A 19,488-nucleotide genomic window follows, 5' to 3' on the forward strand; every position below is an offset into this window, starting at 1 on the left:
ATTCAATCTTAGTACTTAGTACAGCATCCTTTTACAGTTATAACAGCTTTTAAACGTGAAGCATAGCTTGACACAAGTGTCTTGCAGCGATCTACGGGTATCTTCGCCCATTCTTCATGGGCAAAGGCCTCCAGTTCAGTCACATTCTTAGGCTTGCGCACTGCAACTGCTTTCTTTAAGTCCCACCAGAGGTTCTCAATCGGATTTAAGTCTGGTGACTGCGATGGCCACTCCAAAATGTTCCAGCCTTTCCTCTGCAACCATGCTCTAGTGGACTTGGAGGTATGCTTGGGATCATTGTCCTGTTGAAAGGTCCAACGTCTCCCAAGCCTCAGGTGTGTGACGGACTGCATCACGTTTCCATCCAATATCTCCTGGTACTGAAGAGAATTCATGGTACCTTGCACACGCTGAAGCTTCCCTGTACCTGCAGAAGCAAAACAGCCCCAAAGCATGATTGACCCTCCACCATGCTTCACAGTAGGCAAGGTGTTCTTTTCATCATAGGCCTTGTTCTTCCTCCTCCAAACATAGCGTTGATCCATGGGCCCAAACAGTTCTAATTTTGTTTCATCAGTCCACAGAACACTATCCCACAACTTTTGTGGTTTGTCCACATGGCTTTTGGCATACTGCAGTCGACTCTTCTTATTCTTTGGAGACAGCAAGGGGGTACGCCTGGGAGTTCTGGCACGGAGGCCTTCATTACGCAGTGTGCGTCTTATTGTCTGGGCTGAAACTTCTGTACCCACATCTGACAAATCTTTTCTCAGTTCCTCAGCAGTCACACGGGGACTTCTCTCCACTCTACGCTTCAGGTAGCGCACAGCAGTCGAAGTCAGCATCTTCTTTCTGCCACGACCAGGTAGCGTTTCAACAGTGCCCTTTGCCTTGAATTTGCGAATGATGCTTCCTAAGGTGTCTCTTGGTATGTTTAACATCTTTGCAATCTTCTTATAGCCATTGCCCTTCCTGTGAAGAGAAATCACCTCTTCTCTTGTCTTCCTGGACCATTCTCTTGCCTTCACCATGTTTGTAACCACACCAGTAAATGTCTAGAAGGAGCTGAGTATCACAGTCATTTTAAAGCTGCCTAATTGGTGCTTATTATGCTTGATTGCTGCTCGGTGACATCCACAGGTGTTTTCAATACCTGATGGAAAGCACCTGTATGAACCTCTGTTCTTCAGAGTGGTAGTCTTTAAGGGGTTGAATAATTGTGGCAATGAAGAAACCACATAAGAACCATTTACTACTGTATTACATAAACAATTGATGTCATTTTAGTTGCATTTGGGTAGTTACAACGTCCTTGTAGGATTTGATTCTGAATACAATTCCAAATGTACACTATAGTCCCTAAACCCCTTTACAGCATTGGGGGTTGAATAATTTTGGTCACAACTGTACATTGCCCAGTCCAAGACCAGCTGCAGCAATGAGATGACCATTTCATCTGAAAACTGGGATCCGTTTTAATAATCCCCAACTTGATGAGGATGGTGGGCAAGGATGAAATGGGGGGCAATTTTCAAAGTGCAGTTACTCTTTACAATGAGATCAAGCAGGTATTCCAATTAACTCTTCTTGTGCTATTTCTAATAATCAGTGCAATGACTGCATACTGACTTCTCCTATCCTTGCAAGCAAGGCAGAAGTGGTGAAACGCATCAAGGAAGGCTGGTTTTGGGTTGAGACATCAATGTATGCAGTCAATGCAGTGATGGCTAACAATACCGCAAGAACTGGAGTGTGGCAGATTTTTTTTTTCTTATTCTCAATGAAGAGTGGAGGTGGACTGTGATGGCCAGTACCCAGGTTTTCCATGTGCGGGAGAGCCCAGTCTTGAGCAGAGTTATGGATCTGCGTGTGTTTCTAATCAAGCATGTATATTTGCAGGAAAGTAATACTAGACATGAGTGTTGTCTTCACATGGATCCAATAGGATGGAAAACTTTGACAGATTCATTATTCATCTCCGCTTGCATAGCTGACATCATGAGCAGTAAGGGGGCGCTCATCTGAAATATACTAAATCAAGCATATGCCTGCTGAGAGAATAAGGGATTTCCCCTCTTGTATACACTCAGTTTAGGTAGATAAAGCAGGCCTTGCATGTCATTTCATTCACAGTTTACCAAATCATGCAATAAGCAGAAGGGTTTTCCCCAATTTCACAGAGACCATGAAAAACACCATCTTGATACCAATAACCATGTAGTAACCCCACCTATTAGTCATTATGGAGCTGTGAATAAGTAGCACAAAGCTGGAATGATTAAAACTTTATGTTGCCTATTTATCATAATAGTTTCTCTATCCCCTTTTAAAATCCACAGAAACGAAGGACCAACAGCAGATGTTCACTAGTAATTCTGACACTACGTAAGGACCAAATCCAATCAAACATTGTGCGTCTTTTTAATACAATAGAGAAGGTTTAACATTTTCAGCAATCTTTTTTGTTCTGTCTCATTGATGAGATTCCCTTCAGCTTTTACCTCTATGACACCAGGACAAGAAGTGAAATAACAGGTGTCCTAAAACAGGAAGACACATTATTATTAAAGTAGTACTATGATCTCCCATTGCAAAAAAAATTATCCTGCAGCATTTAATTACATGTATATCTGCAATTAAACGTTTTATTTAGTCTCCCTGCAAAGTCCCACAAATATCTTTTCAACCTGCCAGTGAAGCCCACTTAATGCAGCTTTCTGTGATGGGGTGGCAACAATGCTGCCCTGCTCCTGAATTAAAAGCAGAGTTGCCACACTCATGTAAGTTGTGCCTGCTGGGATGAAAAAAAACTTGCAGAGGCATGGCCACAGCACTGTCACTGCTGATTCACAAATCTGTATCTTGTCAGTCAGCACCTGGACACAACTAGTTCTGTCCACTGATTTCTGGATTGATAGCACTGTCTCTGTTGCAGAATCCACCCACTGTGAGCTGCAGTGTCTAGGGGTAGGGGCAGCGAACACCAACGAAGGAGGATTTGGCTCAGTCAGGGAAAGTAAAGAAAGTTTTAGTTTTTCTTTATAAAGCATGTGCATCACATAGGGGGTTATTTACTAAAACTGCATGGTGTACAATCTGGTACAACGTTGATCAGAAACCAATCAACTTCCAGATTTTATTGTCAAAGCTTAATTGAACAAGCTGAAGTTAGAAGCTATCATGCATGACTGCACCAGTTTTTGAGTGTTTTAGTAAATCTCCCCCTTTGTATCTGGATTTGGGGATCACTTAGACTGACATACACACATGGACATAGACAAATATAAGCCTTTAGTTACTTTAAAATTTTAATAAACTTTCTAACCCTTCTCTACTTTACTGCAATAAAATCCTGACAGAGCTTCAATGCCTTTCCCTACTATACTAAAGTGCCTGTAATAATAATAATTTCCAGAGGGGCACGTATAATATTTATTTCAGAGGACTGTCATAGACTTTAGGCTTGCTAGAAGAAAAGGTCATAGACTGTTCTACAGGGGTAGAGACTGAGGTCATGCAGTAGGAGACAGTCAGAGATTAGGGGCGTGTTACATGAAACTGCTAGAGATTATTACTATCAAAGGCACAAATGAATGCTTCACTACTGATTGCTGGGGCCCAAGGCCACACTTTAACCACAAAAAGGCCTCAGGTATGTGGGTGCATGACTGCATGTGAGCACAATATTAAACATTTAATGGCATAAGTGATCACAAAAATGTGGCTTAGGTATGGGTAATCACAAAGTCTATTCATGTCAATGTGATTCCAGTTGTTAACAAAAACTTTATATGATGTGATCTGTTAGCATTTCTGCACATGATCTATTGTTGTTGATCAGTGTATTTTGTGAAGTTATCAATTTAGAAGAAAATCCTAAAAAAAATCCATCAAATGCAGACAGTCCAGCTACTAATGCTTCCCATATGCTGACTGGTGACTTTAACAGAAGCCCACATTTTTTTTTTTTTTAAGAAAATGTCTTCTTGCTATTTAGTTTTGTAATAATGATTGATCGTATATTAAATACTAACAGACCTTATAGATACCTCTTAGAAGCAAGCAACCCCCTAAGTAAGATATTATAGATGGTTAGTTATAGCCAGACCTATAAAAAAATGTATCGCTTGCCTCATGTTATATGCCCAGCACTTGGCAGGTAAACTGAAAATAATTGTGCGTTTAGTTGCTGGCTGGGCCAAGCTATACATGGCTTCCACACAACAATATTAATCTGAGAAGTCAGCTGCATATATTCTCTTGTATGGCTTTCATATGGATCTCTTTTACGTGTAACCAAAATAAATGAATTAAGTGATAAAAATGGCTTGTCCTTTGTGCAGTGGACATCTGTTCTTTGTTCATTTTGCTTTATGGCAAGTGATTTTTTTACATGCGCACACAAAAATAGTTCACACCTCTTCAAAATATATGATGTGCAAGGGTGCCTGTCTGTATGACAGAGGTTACACTATGACTGCATGCAAAGCTTATTGAAAGCAGAGGTGACACACGCACTGCTTTATTCAGCAACTATTAAGATGTGCATTGCCATTTCAGTAAAATAAAGCATTAACTTTCTAAGTACAATGGTGACCATGTTTATTTGTAAGAAAACTGTAATAAAAGTAGCCAACGTGATTTACTAGGTCATACCGCTATTTAATAAAACAGGAAGTAAAACACTGTAAGAAGATATAAAACTAGACCAAAACCTTACAAGAAAAATTCTGCACTAAATCAGAACTGTATGCACACAACTCAAGGGAACATGATTCATAATACTGTCCTCAACTTTGGATTTGTCCTTAGATGTAGAAGATGAAGCCACTGCATTGCACATGTTTTTACCCCCAAAATATAAACTTTTTAAATTTTCTACAAAAGAATGTGATTCAGTGGTTACAATACCCATCCACCACATGGCTTATTAATGTAAAGCTGAGAAAACTTTGTGGTAAGCTAACAGAAAACAGTTCTCTCAAACCACTTCAGCAAGCATAACTATGCAATGATATATGGTATATTAGTTAAAGGATCTCACACCACCATGCAACAAAAGCACAACAATGGGGGGAAGGTGGCAGCAGGGCTCAGTAGGGAGATCTCCCAAATGGAATCTTTAAGAGATATTAGCCTCTGTTCAGGCCAATGGTTCCCGCTGCTGCCTCCATGTCAAAGGGTGTTTCTTTGCAGTGTCTGCACCAGACACAGCATGGAAAGCTGAAACTGCTTGCTATGGCTCCCTCTGCCCACCCACTCCACTCAGCTGAGAGCTAGGAGGAACACAATTCTGTGTTTGCCGGGGTTAACAGCCAAGCATACAGGTAGAAAAAGAAGCTTTCCCTGTCTGTCTGTCTGTCAGGTCTACCAGTGGACAGTTCACATACTAATATGGTGAGGAATGGTAGAAGTTTTCTATATTGAAAACTGCTGTGATCCTAATGTTAATTAGGTACAGATTCCTTGCCAGTTTCTATTTCACTCTGGAAATGAACATGGCGCAGGTAGAGCAGATAGACCTGAAACGGGCATTTGCACCAGTTTCCTGTACCATTTTAATGGCACTGGAAGCTTTACTATTTTCCCTCTGAATTTTTTTTTTCAATTCTTTTCACCTCATTTTCTTCAAAAATCCAGAAATGGTAGTAAATAAAAATCCCAAGAGCTGAGCAGTTTCTAAAAATTTGCAATCGTCACATCTGGCAAAGTTTTTTAAATCACGCATTTCCAATCTAATGTTTGCACAAACGATAACTGAAACACTAAGAACTAGGGGCAAAATCAAAAATTACATATATGATGCAAACTGTCCAGAGAATTTACACAGCAGTCTTTGTTTTTCTGAATTCCCCTGTAAAATAGCTTTAAGTATGTTAAAGTGGTTGTAAGGGCTCAAGGTTTTTTACTCTCATACATTCTATGCATTAAAGTGGTTGTGCAGGCTGAAGGTTTTTTACCCGCTGACCCCTTAATACTTACCTGAGCCCCATCATGATCCAGCGATGTGAATGACAGCCTCGGATGCCCCCTGTCTCTGCTGAGACAGCAAGCGGGAGAGATTGGCTCCCACTGTTGTCAATCACAGCCAGTCAGCCAATGAGAAGAGAGGGGCCAGGGCCAAGCCACAACTCTGTGTGTGAATGGACACACAGAGCAGCGGGAGCCCCCATAGCAAGCTGCTTGCTGTGGGAGCACCCGACAGAAGGGAGGGGCCAGGAGAGCCTGCGGGGGACCCGAGAAGAGAAGGATCCAGACTGCACTGCACACAGCAGGTAAGTATAGACATGTTTGTTATTTAAAAAAAAAATTAAACCTTAGAATTGCTTTAAGGTAAAAATTATTTTATGTGCAGTGGTCCACAAATACTTACCTGAGCTCCATCGCGAAACAGCGATGTGCACAAGAGCCTTGGCTCTCCGAGGACTGTCCCTTATCATTGGCTGAGACAGCAGTGGGAGCCAATGTCAATCACAGCCAGTGAGGGGAGAGAGGGGACTGGGCCGAGCTGCGGCTCTGTGTGTGAATGGACATGCAGAGCAGCAGCTTGGGAGCAAGCCTGCTTGAGTGCCCCCATAGGGGGCACTTGGTACAAGGGAGGGGCCAGGAGCACTGGCGGGGGACCCGAGAAGAGGAGGAACAGGGCTGCTATGTGCCAAATCACTACACAGTGCAGGTAATAATGACATACTTGTTATTTGACAAACAAATGCCTTTAATATCACTTTAAGTACGTTATATTTCAATTTCAGACCAAAAGTGGCAGTTAGAGGGTTTAGACAAACCATTTAACATGGACAGGAGCTTTTATTCAGTTAGGTAATGCCTTTATCCCAAAAGGAAAAAATCTACTAGACCATCTAACACTACTCCCTCCATAGGTGCCATCCAAGTGTGGGTATGTCGCTCCTCTGTAGATACAGTGGAGGAGTAAATGTATTTCCCCAAGATAGGAAAGTGTTACTGGTGGCATCACCAGTTTAAAAAAAAAAAAAGGAAAAAAGAACCACTCATCTAGTCACCACATCTAACGCTTGCTACACCACATTATTATAATTTTGTTTTGGGCTCTAGATATGTTTTAACCATGTCTGCATACATTAAGTGTTTAGTTGCAAATATTGGATTCACTGTTTGGCTGTATGCATGAATGAGCACATGCACCTGATTAAGGGGTGAATTGAGTGTAATATGCAGCCAGTCCTTGACCATGTGTCTGTTTGAGTGTTACACAGAGAGTTTTCTGATATTATCTTTCCAGCAACTCCAGACATGATATAACCAACTCCGAGGAATTTATATCGAGAAGTAGAGATCGATCAGAAGACCAATGAAACCGTAGAACATGCTACAGTATTGTTCTGCCACTTGGAATCTCCAATCTGTTATTTATGTTTATTGAAATAAAGGCAGTGGTGAAAACTACAGAGACAACTGGCGTGATCCCAACCATCAAACTTACTCTTTCCAGCTGATGAAATCATTGACTCCAGTGTAATCTCTTTCACGCTGAATATGTGTGAATGTATTATTTGGCAAGTGCTGGCCATGTGCATACGGCAATAACCCGTGCAGCGCTGCTGGTAAAAAGTGCCAGCCGTTTATGATTGAGCTATAAAATGTCTGCTTTGTGGTATGTTTGCTTGGCTTCATTACATATAATAATTGCATCCTGGCTCACAGATGTGTGTTAATGTCTTTTTTTTTTTTTTTGCACCTCTGATACATTATAGAAGCATATGGACAATAGACACAGGCCTTTTCAGTTAATGTGTGCAGGAGTGAGTGCCAAGGAAAGATGGGTGGGGTACAGGCTAGCAATTTGTGCATTACCCCAACATAAATTACAGGTAACGGATAATGAAAACACGAAGCTACAGACACCAATTTAGAGGGTTTCCTTTCAGTCTACCATTCCAGCTCTACCTCCTCTTCCTTGTGATTCACAGCTACAAAAATATTCTCCTTGTTTCAAATGAGTTGTAATTAAACTTTCTCCTTGACCCTGAACTATAATTAGAACAGCAGTTGTGCACAGCTTATTTACCTGTCCTAGTAGATTTGCAAGTATGAGAGAACACTACGCATAAAATGAAAATGATACTTTATAATAATATGAAACATTTAGCTCACTCTGTCCTTTCCAAACTGTCTTTTATTTTGGCCTGATACACATTTCTGCAGCTAAATATACTAGTTAGCTATAAAAAGTGCTTAAAGTATATGTAAACCCAATTACTACAATCTCATAGAAGCTTCAACATGTTATGGTCATTTCAAAAGTAGTTAAACATTTTCAAAGTTTTAAAGGTGCTACTTTCTTTATAGGAATACCTGGTAAACGTCTTTGTGAAGGCACTTCCTGTTATAGAGTGACAACATTCTGTTCATGCTTCCCAATCATTCTCCTGTGTGGTCACCCTGTCACATGCTCTACTGCTCTCCTAATAGGGATCACAAGCAGTTGCAGCCATTCTCACCATCAGGAAACCCACCCTGAGAAATGACATGCAGACAGGAATTGGATGCAAAGAGGCTGCAGGAGATTATGATTAGGCAGCTTTGTGAAATTAACCTTATGTTTACCTTTTCTCCTCCCAAATTTTAGGCCCCTTTCACACTGGCCAGATCAATTTTTGCTCAGCAGGGAACCTGTCCATTGATCCCCTGCTGAGTTAAGTGGAGTGGGCAGATGGCAGGTCCGTGTACGATCCATATATGAAAGGTGGAAACGGACACAGCCCACTCTGCTACAGTCAGGTCCATAAATATTGGGACATCGACACAATTCTAACTTTTTTGGCTCTATACACCACCACAATGGATTTGAAATGAAACGAACAAGATGTGCTTTAACTGCAGACTGTCGGCTTTAATTTGAGGTTATTTACATCCAAATCAGTTGAACGGTGTAGGAATTACAACAGTTTGCATATGTGCCTCCCACTTGTTTAGGGACCAAAAGTAATGGGACAATTGGCTTCTCAGCTGTTCTATGGCCAGGTGTGTGTTATTCCCTCATTATCCCAAAACAATGAGCAGATAAAAGGTCCAGAGTTCATTTCAAGTGTGCTATTTGCATTTGGAATCTGTTGCTGTCAACTCTCAAGATGAGATTCAAAGAGCTGTCACTATCAGTGAAGCAAGCCATCATTAGGCTGAAAAAATAAAACAAATCCATCAGAGAGATAGCAAAAACATTAGGCGTGGCCAAAACAACTGTTTGGAACATAAAACTTAAAAAGAAGGAATGCACCGGTGAGCTCAGCAACACCAAAAGACCCGGAAGACCACAGAAAACAACTGTGGTGGATGACCGAAGAATTCTTTCCCTGGTGAAGAAAACACCCTTCACAACAGTTGGCCAGATCAAGAACACTCTCCAGGAGGTAGGTGTATGTGTGTCAAAGTCAACAATCAAAAGAAGACTTCACCAGAGTGAATACAGAGGGTTCACCACAAGATATAAACCATTGGTGAGCCTCAAAAACAGGAAGGCCAGATTAGAGTTTGCCGAACAACATCTAAAAAAGCCTTTACAGTTCTGGAACAACATCCTATGGACAGATGAGACCAAGATCAACTTGTACCAGAGTGATGGGAAGAGAAGAGTATGGAGAAGGAAAGGAACTGCTCATGATCCTAAGCATACCACCTCGTCAGTGAAGCATGGTGGTGGTAGTGTCATGGCGTGGGCATGTATGGCTGCCAATGGAACTGGTTCTCTTGTATTTATTGATGATGTGACTGCTGACAAAAGCAGCAGGATGAATTCTGAAGTGTTTCGGGCAATATTATCTGCTCATATTCAGCCAAATGCTTCAGAACTCATTGGACGCGGCTTCACAGTGCAGATGGACAATGACCCAAAGCATACTGCAAAAGCAACCAAAGAGTTTTTTAAGGGAAAGAAGTGGAATGTTATGCAATGGCCAAGTCAATCATCTGACCTGAATCCGATTGAGCATGCATTTCACTTGCTGAAGACAAAACTGAAGGGAAAATGCTCCAAGAACAAGCAGGAACTGAAGACAGTTGCAGTAGAGGCCTAGCAGAGCATCACCAGGGATGAAACCCAGCGTCTGGTGATGTCTATGCGTTCCAGACTTCAGGCTGTAATTGACTGCAAAGGATTTGCAACCAAGTATTAAAAAATGAAAGTTTGATTTATGATTATTATTCTGTCCCATTACTTTTGAGCCCTTAACAAGTGGGAGGCACATATGCAAACTGTTGTAATTCCTACACCGTTCACCTGATTTGGATATAAATACCCTCAAATTAAAGCTGACAGTCTGCAGTTAAAGCACATCTTATTCGTTTCATTTCAAATCCACTGTGGTGATGTATAGAGCCAAAAAAGTTAGAATTGTGTTGATGTCCCAATATTTATGGACCTGACTGTATATTTGCAGTTGGATGTAAACTGGCCCACTGTTCGTTTACACCCAACTACCCTCCGATCTGATCTGGCCAGACAGAGGGGAATGGATCCCCTTCCATTTGTTTTTGTCAGATCAGATTGGATCAGACGTAGTTGGGTGTAAACAGACTAAGTCCGTTTACATCTGACTACCTACAGAGGAGAATGGAAGGTCCAATCAGGTCCTCCTGAAAAACGGACAGGTGGACCTGATCACACTGCTTGTGTGAAAGGGGCCTTACGTGAAAACTACAATTACATTGAGCCCTAGTTTACATATATGCAGCCATGCGGGCTGCGCTTTGCGTGGGTACGAGAGCCCATTCATTTGAATGGACTACCGTGCCCCGTGACATGCAGAGAAGTCCCTGCACTTCTTTTGAAACAGCAGCCCGCACAGGAACAGTTCCCAGTACAGTTGCGTTTTCCAGTGCGGGTGGCGTGCCATTAGAAATAATGGCAACCACCCGCGGGTCCACATTTCTTTCTGCGGGTTGTGCGGATTTTCGTACGGATCCACAGCAGCACCATCCGTACAGATGTGAACCTAGCCTTAATAAGGATTAAAAAAATGGGGGTTTTGAGATTCTGTATCATTCAAGGAAAACTCTCCAGATTAGGAATCTTAATGTGTTCATATAATACGATCATATATAGTTTGACCTCTCGAATGTGATTACTCTGACCAGTGTTGTAAAACTGGAGAGAAACTAAGATCCAGATTAGCCCTTCTGTTTCCAACAAAAAAAAAATGCAGTCACTAATTTTAATGCAACCAAGTATCTCAACGTGTGCTAATGTTGAGTCAAAACTTTGTACTGTGTTGATGACATATATCGCTAACTGTCTGTATTGTTGATGAACTGACTGGACTGTGTAAAACCTTAGGGTCTTGATGTTTTTCAAAATATGAACAAGTTTTGTGCAGAATGTAGAATGACTTGGGGAGGAATTGCATTACTGAAATGGACTGGTGTACCCAGTAGTAGTAGCCAGGAAAGATGGGAAGCTGTGATATTTATGTTCCTATATGATTGAAAGGATTAGATTATATAGGACTTCAAAATGGTACCCGGAATACTTTCTACGTTTAGACAAAAAAACTGAACTTTTGTGCATCAAACTGATTAATTATATTATATCTATAAAGTTATGATTGTCTATGCTGTTAATAATTATGGAACTTAAAGTGGAACTCTACTCACCATTTCTCCAGCAGTGCAGTGTCCTGAAGCCTCCAACCGGCCACCAACATCTTAAGCCAGTCGTCTTGTGGGTACTGATCTTTGGCCATTTTCATTGCAGGAGAATTCCTTAAGTGTACACTGAGCTCTGTGCGCACTGCAGGACGTACAGGCAGGTAAGGAACTTTAATGCAGAAGAGACATAGTATGTCTCTTCTACATTAGAAATCCTGTCTGTTTGCTATTTTCTCTTTAAAGTTCCACTTTGAAATGCATTTTAAAACTGGTTTTAAAAAAGTAGAAGTGGTGCTCCCAGGTACTATCAAGGCATTTGAGCTCTCAAAAGAAAAGAAAGATCTCCTTAGTGAATAGCTGCAAGATTTACCAAACTGGAAGTCCTGCAGTCTTATGGCCTAGCCTATAAGGGAAAGTGAATGTCATGCAAACTAGCAGCTCTGTACTCTACACAAACCAGTCAAGTCTGCTAAAATTCCCTCAACTGCAATATGATCATTAGCATTGCAGCTTATGCAGGTTTAAACCAAAGAAAATACTAGTGCTGACATTATTTGCTGAATTTGCTTTACCACCAAAATGGACAACTTACATTTTTGCAAAAACATCTGACTAGTATGAGAAAGCCATAACAAATCTCAAAAGAAGTGGCTGTAATCTTTAAAAATGATACTTCAGCTGCATTAACTGGCCCCCAAGGAAACAACAAGTGCCTAGCGCTGTACTGTAGATATTAGGCTGTATTTACACAAGAGAATTTTGAGAATTTTGAAGCTACAAAATTCTCAGGTGTGAATCAGGGCCTAGGGGGCACATGACCAGAGAAGACACAAAAGTAGGATTACATTTTGAAATTGTTAGCTCTAAAATGAATCCCGTTTTAAAACCTGGAGGACTTTAAAAAAAAAAAAATCTTGTAACCCTTATCCAGTGTCAAAAATATATCATATGGCTTAGTTTGTTTATAAGTTTTTCAAGACATTCTTTACATTCTTACCTGGTCACCAAGCTCTGAGTTGAGCTTTCTGCTCTGTGTTTGATAGGTTGTTTATTGGCTCAGTTGTCTGCTTTATGCCAACTAATCAAATAAATTATTTGCATCTACTTCTCCTATTTTCACCTAGCACACAAGTTAAAGTATTTACATGCTGCTTAAACACTGACATATAATAGTCTTGGCAGAGTATTGTCTCCCCAAATAATGTATCATGGTCCATTTCAATATTGTTTACATATATTTCACCATTCAATTTTGCTTGGCTTTATATGGAAAAATGCATCCATCCATCTACCTATTTTTTTTTTCTTATTTATTTTAACAGGTTCTGTTTCAAAACATTTCCTGTTCATCGCATATTCAAACCGCAAAGAATGGTTAAGATGCATTTTCTGCTTCCAGCCCACGCAGAAAGAGGATTTATTTTCTAGGTGTGCAGTATATGACAAATTTATCTTGTGTATATAAAAAAAAGGGAAAAAAAAACAAAGTACGACTAAGAAAGCAGACATAATCATCGCCGAATGATGAGGGATTGCAGTATGCTCACATTACACTGTATTTAGTCTATAACAGCTACATAATTCTGAAGTTTAAACTGTTTTTTTTTATAGCAAAAACAAACAGAATGGGGGAAATGTGTAAAAGGCTGTCTACATTTTTCAAAGGTTAATCAGGGGAGAGGGATAGCTAGCCCTAGTTAACTGTATGTCATTTTAATTTCAGCTTCAGTATTATTTTTTTTTGAGACAAACAATTCAACTCTATTGTTTTCACTATGTTTTAAGCTAATTTTAAATTTAACACAGCGATTTTGAGGTCGATAAACTATTTTGTCTCCAACGAAATTATGTTTAAATAAAACACTGAAAAACAACACTTATTTTCAGTAGCTGTTTACGAACAAGAGCATAATGCAATGGAATTATGTGCATGTGATGCTCATTTTAAATGTGATAGCATTGGACCTCACTTTATAGAGTGTACAGGTATTCTTGAAGGACTCATATCACAGGACCAGTGTATAGTATATTTTATTAGGCGTGGCACAATGTGACATTCATCAAGGAAACAGGGGCGGACTGACCATTTGGAAACTCGGACACTGCCCGAGGGCCCGGGGTCAGTAGGGGGCCCCATGAGTTGCCCCTGGTACCTTTTTCATAGGCTTTTTTGAGTTTTGGCAAGGACACAAGGGCCCCATGATCCCCTATTGCCCAGGGGCCCCATGAGTTGTCAGTCCGCCCTTGCAAGGAAAACACATTGCTGAGCACTGGTGATTATGGAGTAAATATGGAGTAATTCAGCCAATTCATTATTAATATACCATGCACCAATAGCCTTTTTGTTTTTTGTGTACAAGCCTTTATTCTAACCTTCTGCATCTGAAGCAAATACATGCAGTGCCTACATAAACTACCCTTTAATTTGTATGACCAAAAACACTATGGGGTCTATTTATACATTTTTTCACACAAAATTCATACAATGTTTACCCAGAATTTACAAATTTTCCCCAATAATGTCTAACTAGAAAAATGTGTAAATCTTGGGTGAAAGTTGTGTGACTTGTGTTAAAGCATTTCTAAAGACTATTATATGATCAAATTAAACATTATATTAAAAAAATGTTATACATTCCTTAATTTGCATGTTGCATATTTTATTTAGGGTATAGCTGAGGGTCTTTTTTTTTAACTGTTATATCTTTTTCTGGTATAACTTTAACAAAATATTGAACTCAGGACTTATAATCAGTGTATCATGAGAAACTAACATTTAGAGAATAAAGTCAATTTGATTTATTCCCTATATGTTGTAAAGTTAAGTTAGAGTTCAAGGTGTATTCAATTGCAATCATTTTTATTAAGTCTTTAACAGGGACAACACATGTATGTCAATTTACAAAAGGTTGTAAGAGATCTCAGAAATGAATATATTTGTCCATAAACAAAGTAACACAAGTGAGATATAGTGGGTGATATACTATAGGCAAATTGGCTATTCACTTTGCAAGTGAAGTTGTACTTTGCAAGGAAATTTTTCCCAGAGATTAACAAATGTAGTGAAATTTCACTTTGCAAAGAATACCCAATGATGTGCAAAGAAAATTAAAACATTTTTTTTTTGCTTAAATATGACTGCATGATAGAAGTCAGCAGAGGTTTACCTCATTCCTTAAAGCAGAGTTCCACCCAAAAGGGGAAGTTCAGCTTTAATGCTTTGTCCTCCACTCCCATTAAGGATTGGCACCTTTGGGGAGGGGGTACCCGAATTTGACAGGTACCCACTCCCACTTCAGCTGCGATCACCTAAGGACATGTTGCTTTTCATATTAGGCCTCTTGCACACTGCAGCTTGAAAAAGCTCAGTTCAACATTTTTTTTTCTTTACTGAGGTAAAATGTAGCCCATTATTTACAATGTGCCTTTACATAAAGAAGCGCCGTGTATTCTTCAATAATAAAAAAAATAGGAAAATCTGCATCTTTGGTCAATAATTTACAACATGTTCACGCTTTTGCGTGCAAATATGTGCATATGAGAATAAATAGTATTGAAATTTCCCCAAGAAAATATTGTGTGTGTGAATGTGTATATGCGCACAAATACACACGAATATGCTCAAACCAAATGCCTGAAATTACGTCCAAAAAAGCAGATGCTCAAACATCAGTACCATGTGCAAGAGGCCTTAGTGTACTAACTACTGCATAAAATATTGTTTTATGAGTAAAGAATACCATGTCATCTGCCACACTTTCAAGCATTATTCAGTCTGGAAAGATCTTTTAATTTATCTTATTTAGACATCTAATAGATTAGATTAGATTTTAACAAAGGAATTCAAACATCAATTATAGGATAATACAGTATATTATAATCCAGATTATAAAAATGGTAGTACAAAGTTCAATGACAAGATGCCAAATCTTCTAACTCATTGCAACAAATCAGATTTCAGTTTAGTACAGCCAAATAAGAAGAGAGATGAAATACGATTGAATTACCTCCTTAAATAAATCCACAAATGTATTGCAGTATGTGAAAAGCCTTCTATACTATAGGCTCAATTCACAAAGTCAACACACCAAGCCAAGGATCTTTATTTTTTGGAAAGCAGCAGTTATTTACAAATTCCGGTCATGCAACATTGTACCCATATGAAATTTTGATCATTTTTTTCTCACAAATAGAGCTTTCTTTTGGTGGTATTTAATCGCCACTGGGCACTTTACTTTTTGCGCTATAAATAAAAAAAGTGCAAAAAATTAGAAAAAAAAAAAAGTTTCTTTGTTTCTATTATAAAATTTTTCAAACAGGTAATTTTTCTCCTTCACTGATGTGCGTTGATGAGGCAGCACTGATGGGCACTGATAGGCGGCACTGATGGGCACTGATAGGCAGCACTAAAGGGCACTGATAGGCAGTACTAATGAGGTGGGACGGATAGGCGGCACTGATAGACAGCACTAATGAGGTGTCACGGATAGACGGCACTAATATGCAGCACTGATAGGTGACACTGATGATGGGTACTGATAGACGGCACTGACTGGCATCACTGCTGGGCACTGACTGGCGGCACTGACTGGCACAACCGCTGGGCACTGACTGGTGGCACTGACTGGCAGCACTGCTGGGCTGCACTGGTGGGCACAGGTGGGTGGGCACAGGTGGGTGGGCACAGGTGGGTGGCACTGCTGGGCACAGGTAGGTGGCACTTCTGGGCACAGGTGTGTGACACTGCAGAGTGACACAGGTGGGTGCACTGCTGGGCACAGGTGGGTGATCTGCTGGGCACAGGTGGGCGGAGCTAGTGGGCGCACTGCTGGGCACAGGTGGGCGGAACTTGCGGGTGGCACTGCTGGGCACCGATCATCAGGGCACTGATCATCAGTGCCCTGATGATCGGTGCCGATCCCCGCTCTGACAACTGACGGTTCTCGGCAGTACTTTCCTCACGATCTGACAGCGTGAGGAAAGTGCAGCCGAGAACCGGCACTTGCATTTCCCTCTGATCAGCGTGTCATTGGACACCACTGATCACGTGGTAAAAGGCCGCTGTGATTGGCCTTTTACCCCCTGGGGCGCGCAGGAGAGCGCGTTCTGGGAGGACGTCATATGACGTCCACTCAGAACTGGCCGGCCGCAGTGCAGCCGTCATTCGGCTATCTGCGGTCGGCAACTAGTTAATGGACTGACCAAAGTGTCAGAATCCTTAGGACAGGCCTAAGCATAGGTCTTGCTCTTTTTCATCATAAAGGAAGCGTAAATATCTAAATTTCTGTAACTAATGTAAAAGGTTGGTGGTATACCTTTCAAGTGTCCTACTACAATACTGAAATGGACAGGTGTACACAATGGTACAGGTATCAAAGTGGCAGGACATTTGTGCTGCAAATGAAGGGGGTGATCACAATAGCAACCTCTTCACTACTTCTGTGAAAAAATAATTTTGTGCATAAAAACAAAAAAATAAAGGGATACATTTAATGTCTTACTGTAGTGGACATAACTGCAAGGTTGCAAAATACAAGACTCCTTTGTCTGAGAGTTGAATCTGTCTTTTGCCTTCAAAATGTGCAATGAATTGCCCTTCAGTTAACTAAGTATTTTTTTAAGTCGTTTTTAATTTTAACGAACAAAACACAGACACATGTAACGCCAAAGCATTTGTTTTTCTTGCATCACTTCCAGTTTCCTACTTGAAGGAAAAAAAGAAAGGAGGACCTACATTGATGATCAAGATAAATATAACCTCTTGGTGGGAGGGGGCAATTACTAGTGAGCAGATAAAATCCTGGTTCTATGCCACTACCACAAAGTGCTATACTTTGGTCCAGTCCATGGCTAACATGATGTCATCAAATGACATTTGAAAGACATTTTTTCCCCGAAGGACAAGTTTTGTATTCAGTGTATCATTACCCCTTTGCATTCTAAGAATTGATGTCATAAATGAGACTGGTTTTTAAAATACTTTGTGCATGTAATTTATGACTGTTAAAGAAAACAAAGTAAGTATTGTACAGTAGGTATTTGATTAAATTCACAACAAGCTCATTTGTGACATCTGGGAAAGTACATTTCATCTCTCTACTTTGCCCATCATTATAAAAAAGTGTTTCTGAACCACAGCCAAGATAAACAGGGTGTCCTATCACATGCATACCTGCACAATGGGATGGCCTCCCGTAGATGCTTTCACCGCCCCTCGGCTTCCTTCCGTCTCATAATGAGCTCTGTGATGAGATTTGGGCTGCACTTCAATTCGCAGTTCATAAGGTCCTGACTGGGATGGCAGATGCCAATCAAGGGCCGGCAGAGAGGGGCTGTAATGGAAAAGAACAGCTATTTAACAGTGATTAAATATTAACACTAAATGTATTATCCCACACCACAGGAATTTGGCACTATTACTTTAGAGACCATGATTAGCAGGCCATCTTTCACTATCTTACATTTAAAATTTCATCAATAGGTCTAATGCCATGACATAAGTAATTTAAAAGGCCATGAAGCAGCCAAAACCTCTTTCCACTTCATGAAGATGAAGAGGCACACAGCCGCTGATAATACGCTGGCTATTAGGCTGCTTAACTCAATGGAAATTCTGTGTGCATTGTTTCCCTTTCCACAATCTAACTGCTTTTACTCGTCCTCAAAGCGAACGTATTAATATAAAAGCAACCAAACAATGGATAAATGTTATACACAGGGGAGCCTAATTTATCTTTTAGTACATTTTATATTTTTCATTCCCTGAGTAATGCAAACACATTTGGTAGTACTTTGTCCTCAGCAAAATGGTTTAGCTGTAATGTAGGTACAGTTTGAAATTTAGCCTTGCCTGAGTTCTTGCCAATGGGACTCCAGAACACCTCCTCTCTCCTCAGCATTATAACACAAGGGGAGGTGTTCTGTAATTCAGCACGGGAGAGTGCAGGTAGGGCTGATAATTAGCAGATTTTTTTTATATTTGCAGGGTTTTATAAACATGGGAGATTGTGTATTGATTGTAAAAATGCACTGAATATGTATTTTAACTCTTCCCACATTGTTGTCTACTTCGAAAAGCACCAAGTGGTTTCACAGTTTCCTCCACCTACTTGCTAAACTGAGTTTGACTTACAAATAGAGCCATTAAAGACATCAATACATTACTATTCATTTTTTTTTTTATTTACAGTGGATTTACTCCAAATAAAATGTTTTTCAACCATGATAAAATATTATATGAAAGAAATAAACTATTAACCATACATTTTAGAGTGGTGTTTCACAGTCTCTCTTTGTAGTTTAGTAATAACAGACATACATGGTCTAATCATTTCACAATATTCAGTATTTTGAATCATGTACTGGGAAACCATTAATCATCAATCTCTAGAATTAAGTATAAGGAAGATGATGCAATTATCAAAAATATAAGAGATTCAATTAACAAAACATAAAACACCAGGATAAGGATCTTAATTTTTTACAAAGCAACAGTTTTTTTCCAGTTCAATGCATTTGAAAAATTATAGTCAAATGACTGAAGTTATTGATCCTTATTGTGGTGTAAAGCTTTATTATTGAGCCTAAGGTTTCTTAAGGGGTTTTTAACAACAAACCTTTCTATTTGGCCTTTAGGTCTGTGAAATATACAGAATAAATGTATTTTTATTCCCATTTATATAAGTGGACTACAGACCGGTCCCCTATGGAGGAGAGGAGAGGAAAGGAGTCCTGACACTTCATGTCCTAGGTTGACAAAACTGCTTCCTTATAGATAAAGTACAGAGAGTGAATGCGGTCACCCTAAAGTAAGAAGTGCTACTGATAGGATCACCATATTAAAATGAAGGGAAAAAAGCCTAGAAA

At 39.9% G+C, this 19,488-nt stretch overlaps 1 protein-coding gene across 4 annotated transcripts in view; it reads right to left on the reverse strand.

Moving 5' to 3' along the window:
- Nucleotides 1-19,488, reverse strand: part of NFATC1 (nuclear factor of activated T cells 1) — a 255,928-nt gene that overhangs the window by 183,461 nt on the left and 52,979 nt on the right. For all 4 annotated transcript variants that reach the window (XM_089682345.1, XM_089682343.1, XM_089682347.1 and 1 more), the window contains exon 3: nt 17,795-17,954. In XM_089682345.1, the coding sequence (XP_089538471.1) occupies nt 17,795-17,954 (160 nt within the window). The remainder of the gene's footprint in view (nt 1-17,794; nt 17,955-19,488) is intronic.

This window comes from Staurois parvus, unplaced genomic scaffold (genome assembly GCF_062004578.1).
Source record: "Staurois parvus isolate SC_StPar_1 unplaced genomic scaffold, SC_StPar_1.0 ptg000287l, whole genome shotgun sequence".
Classification (NCBI taxonomy): Eukaryota; Metazoa; Chordata; class Amphibia; order Anura; family Ranidae; genus Staurois; species Staurois parvus.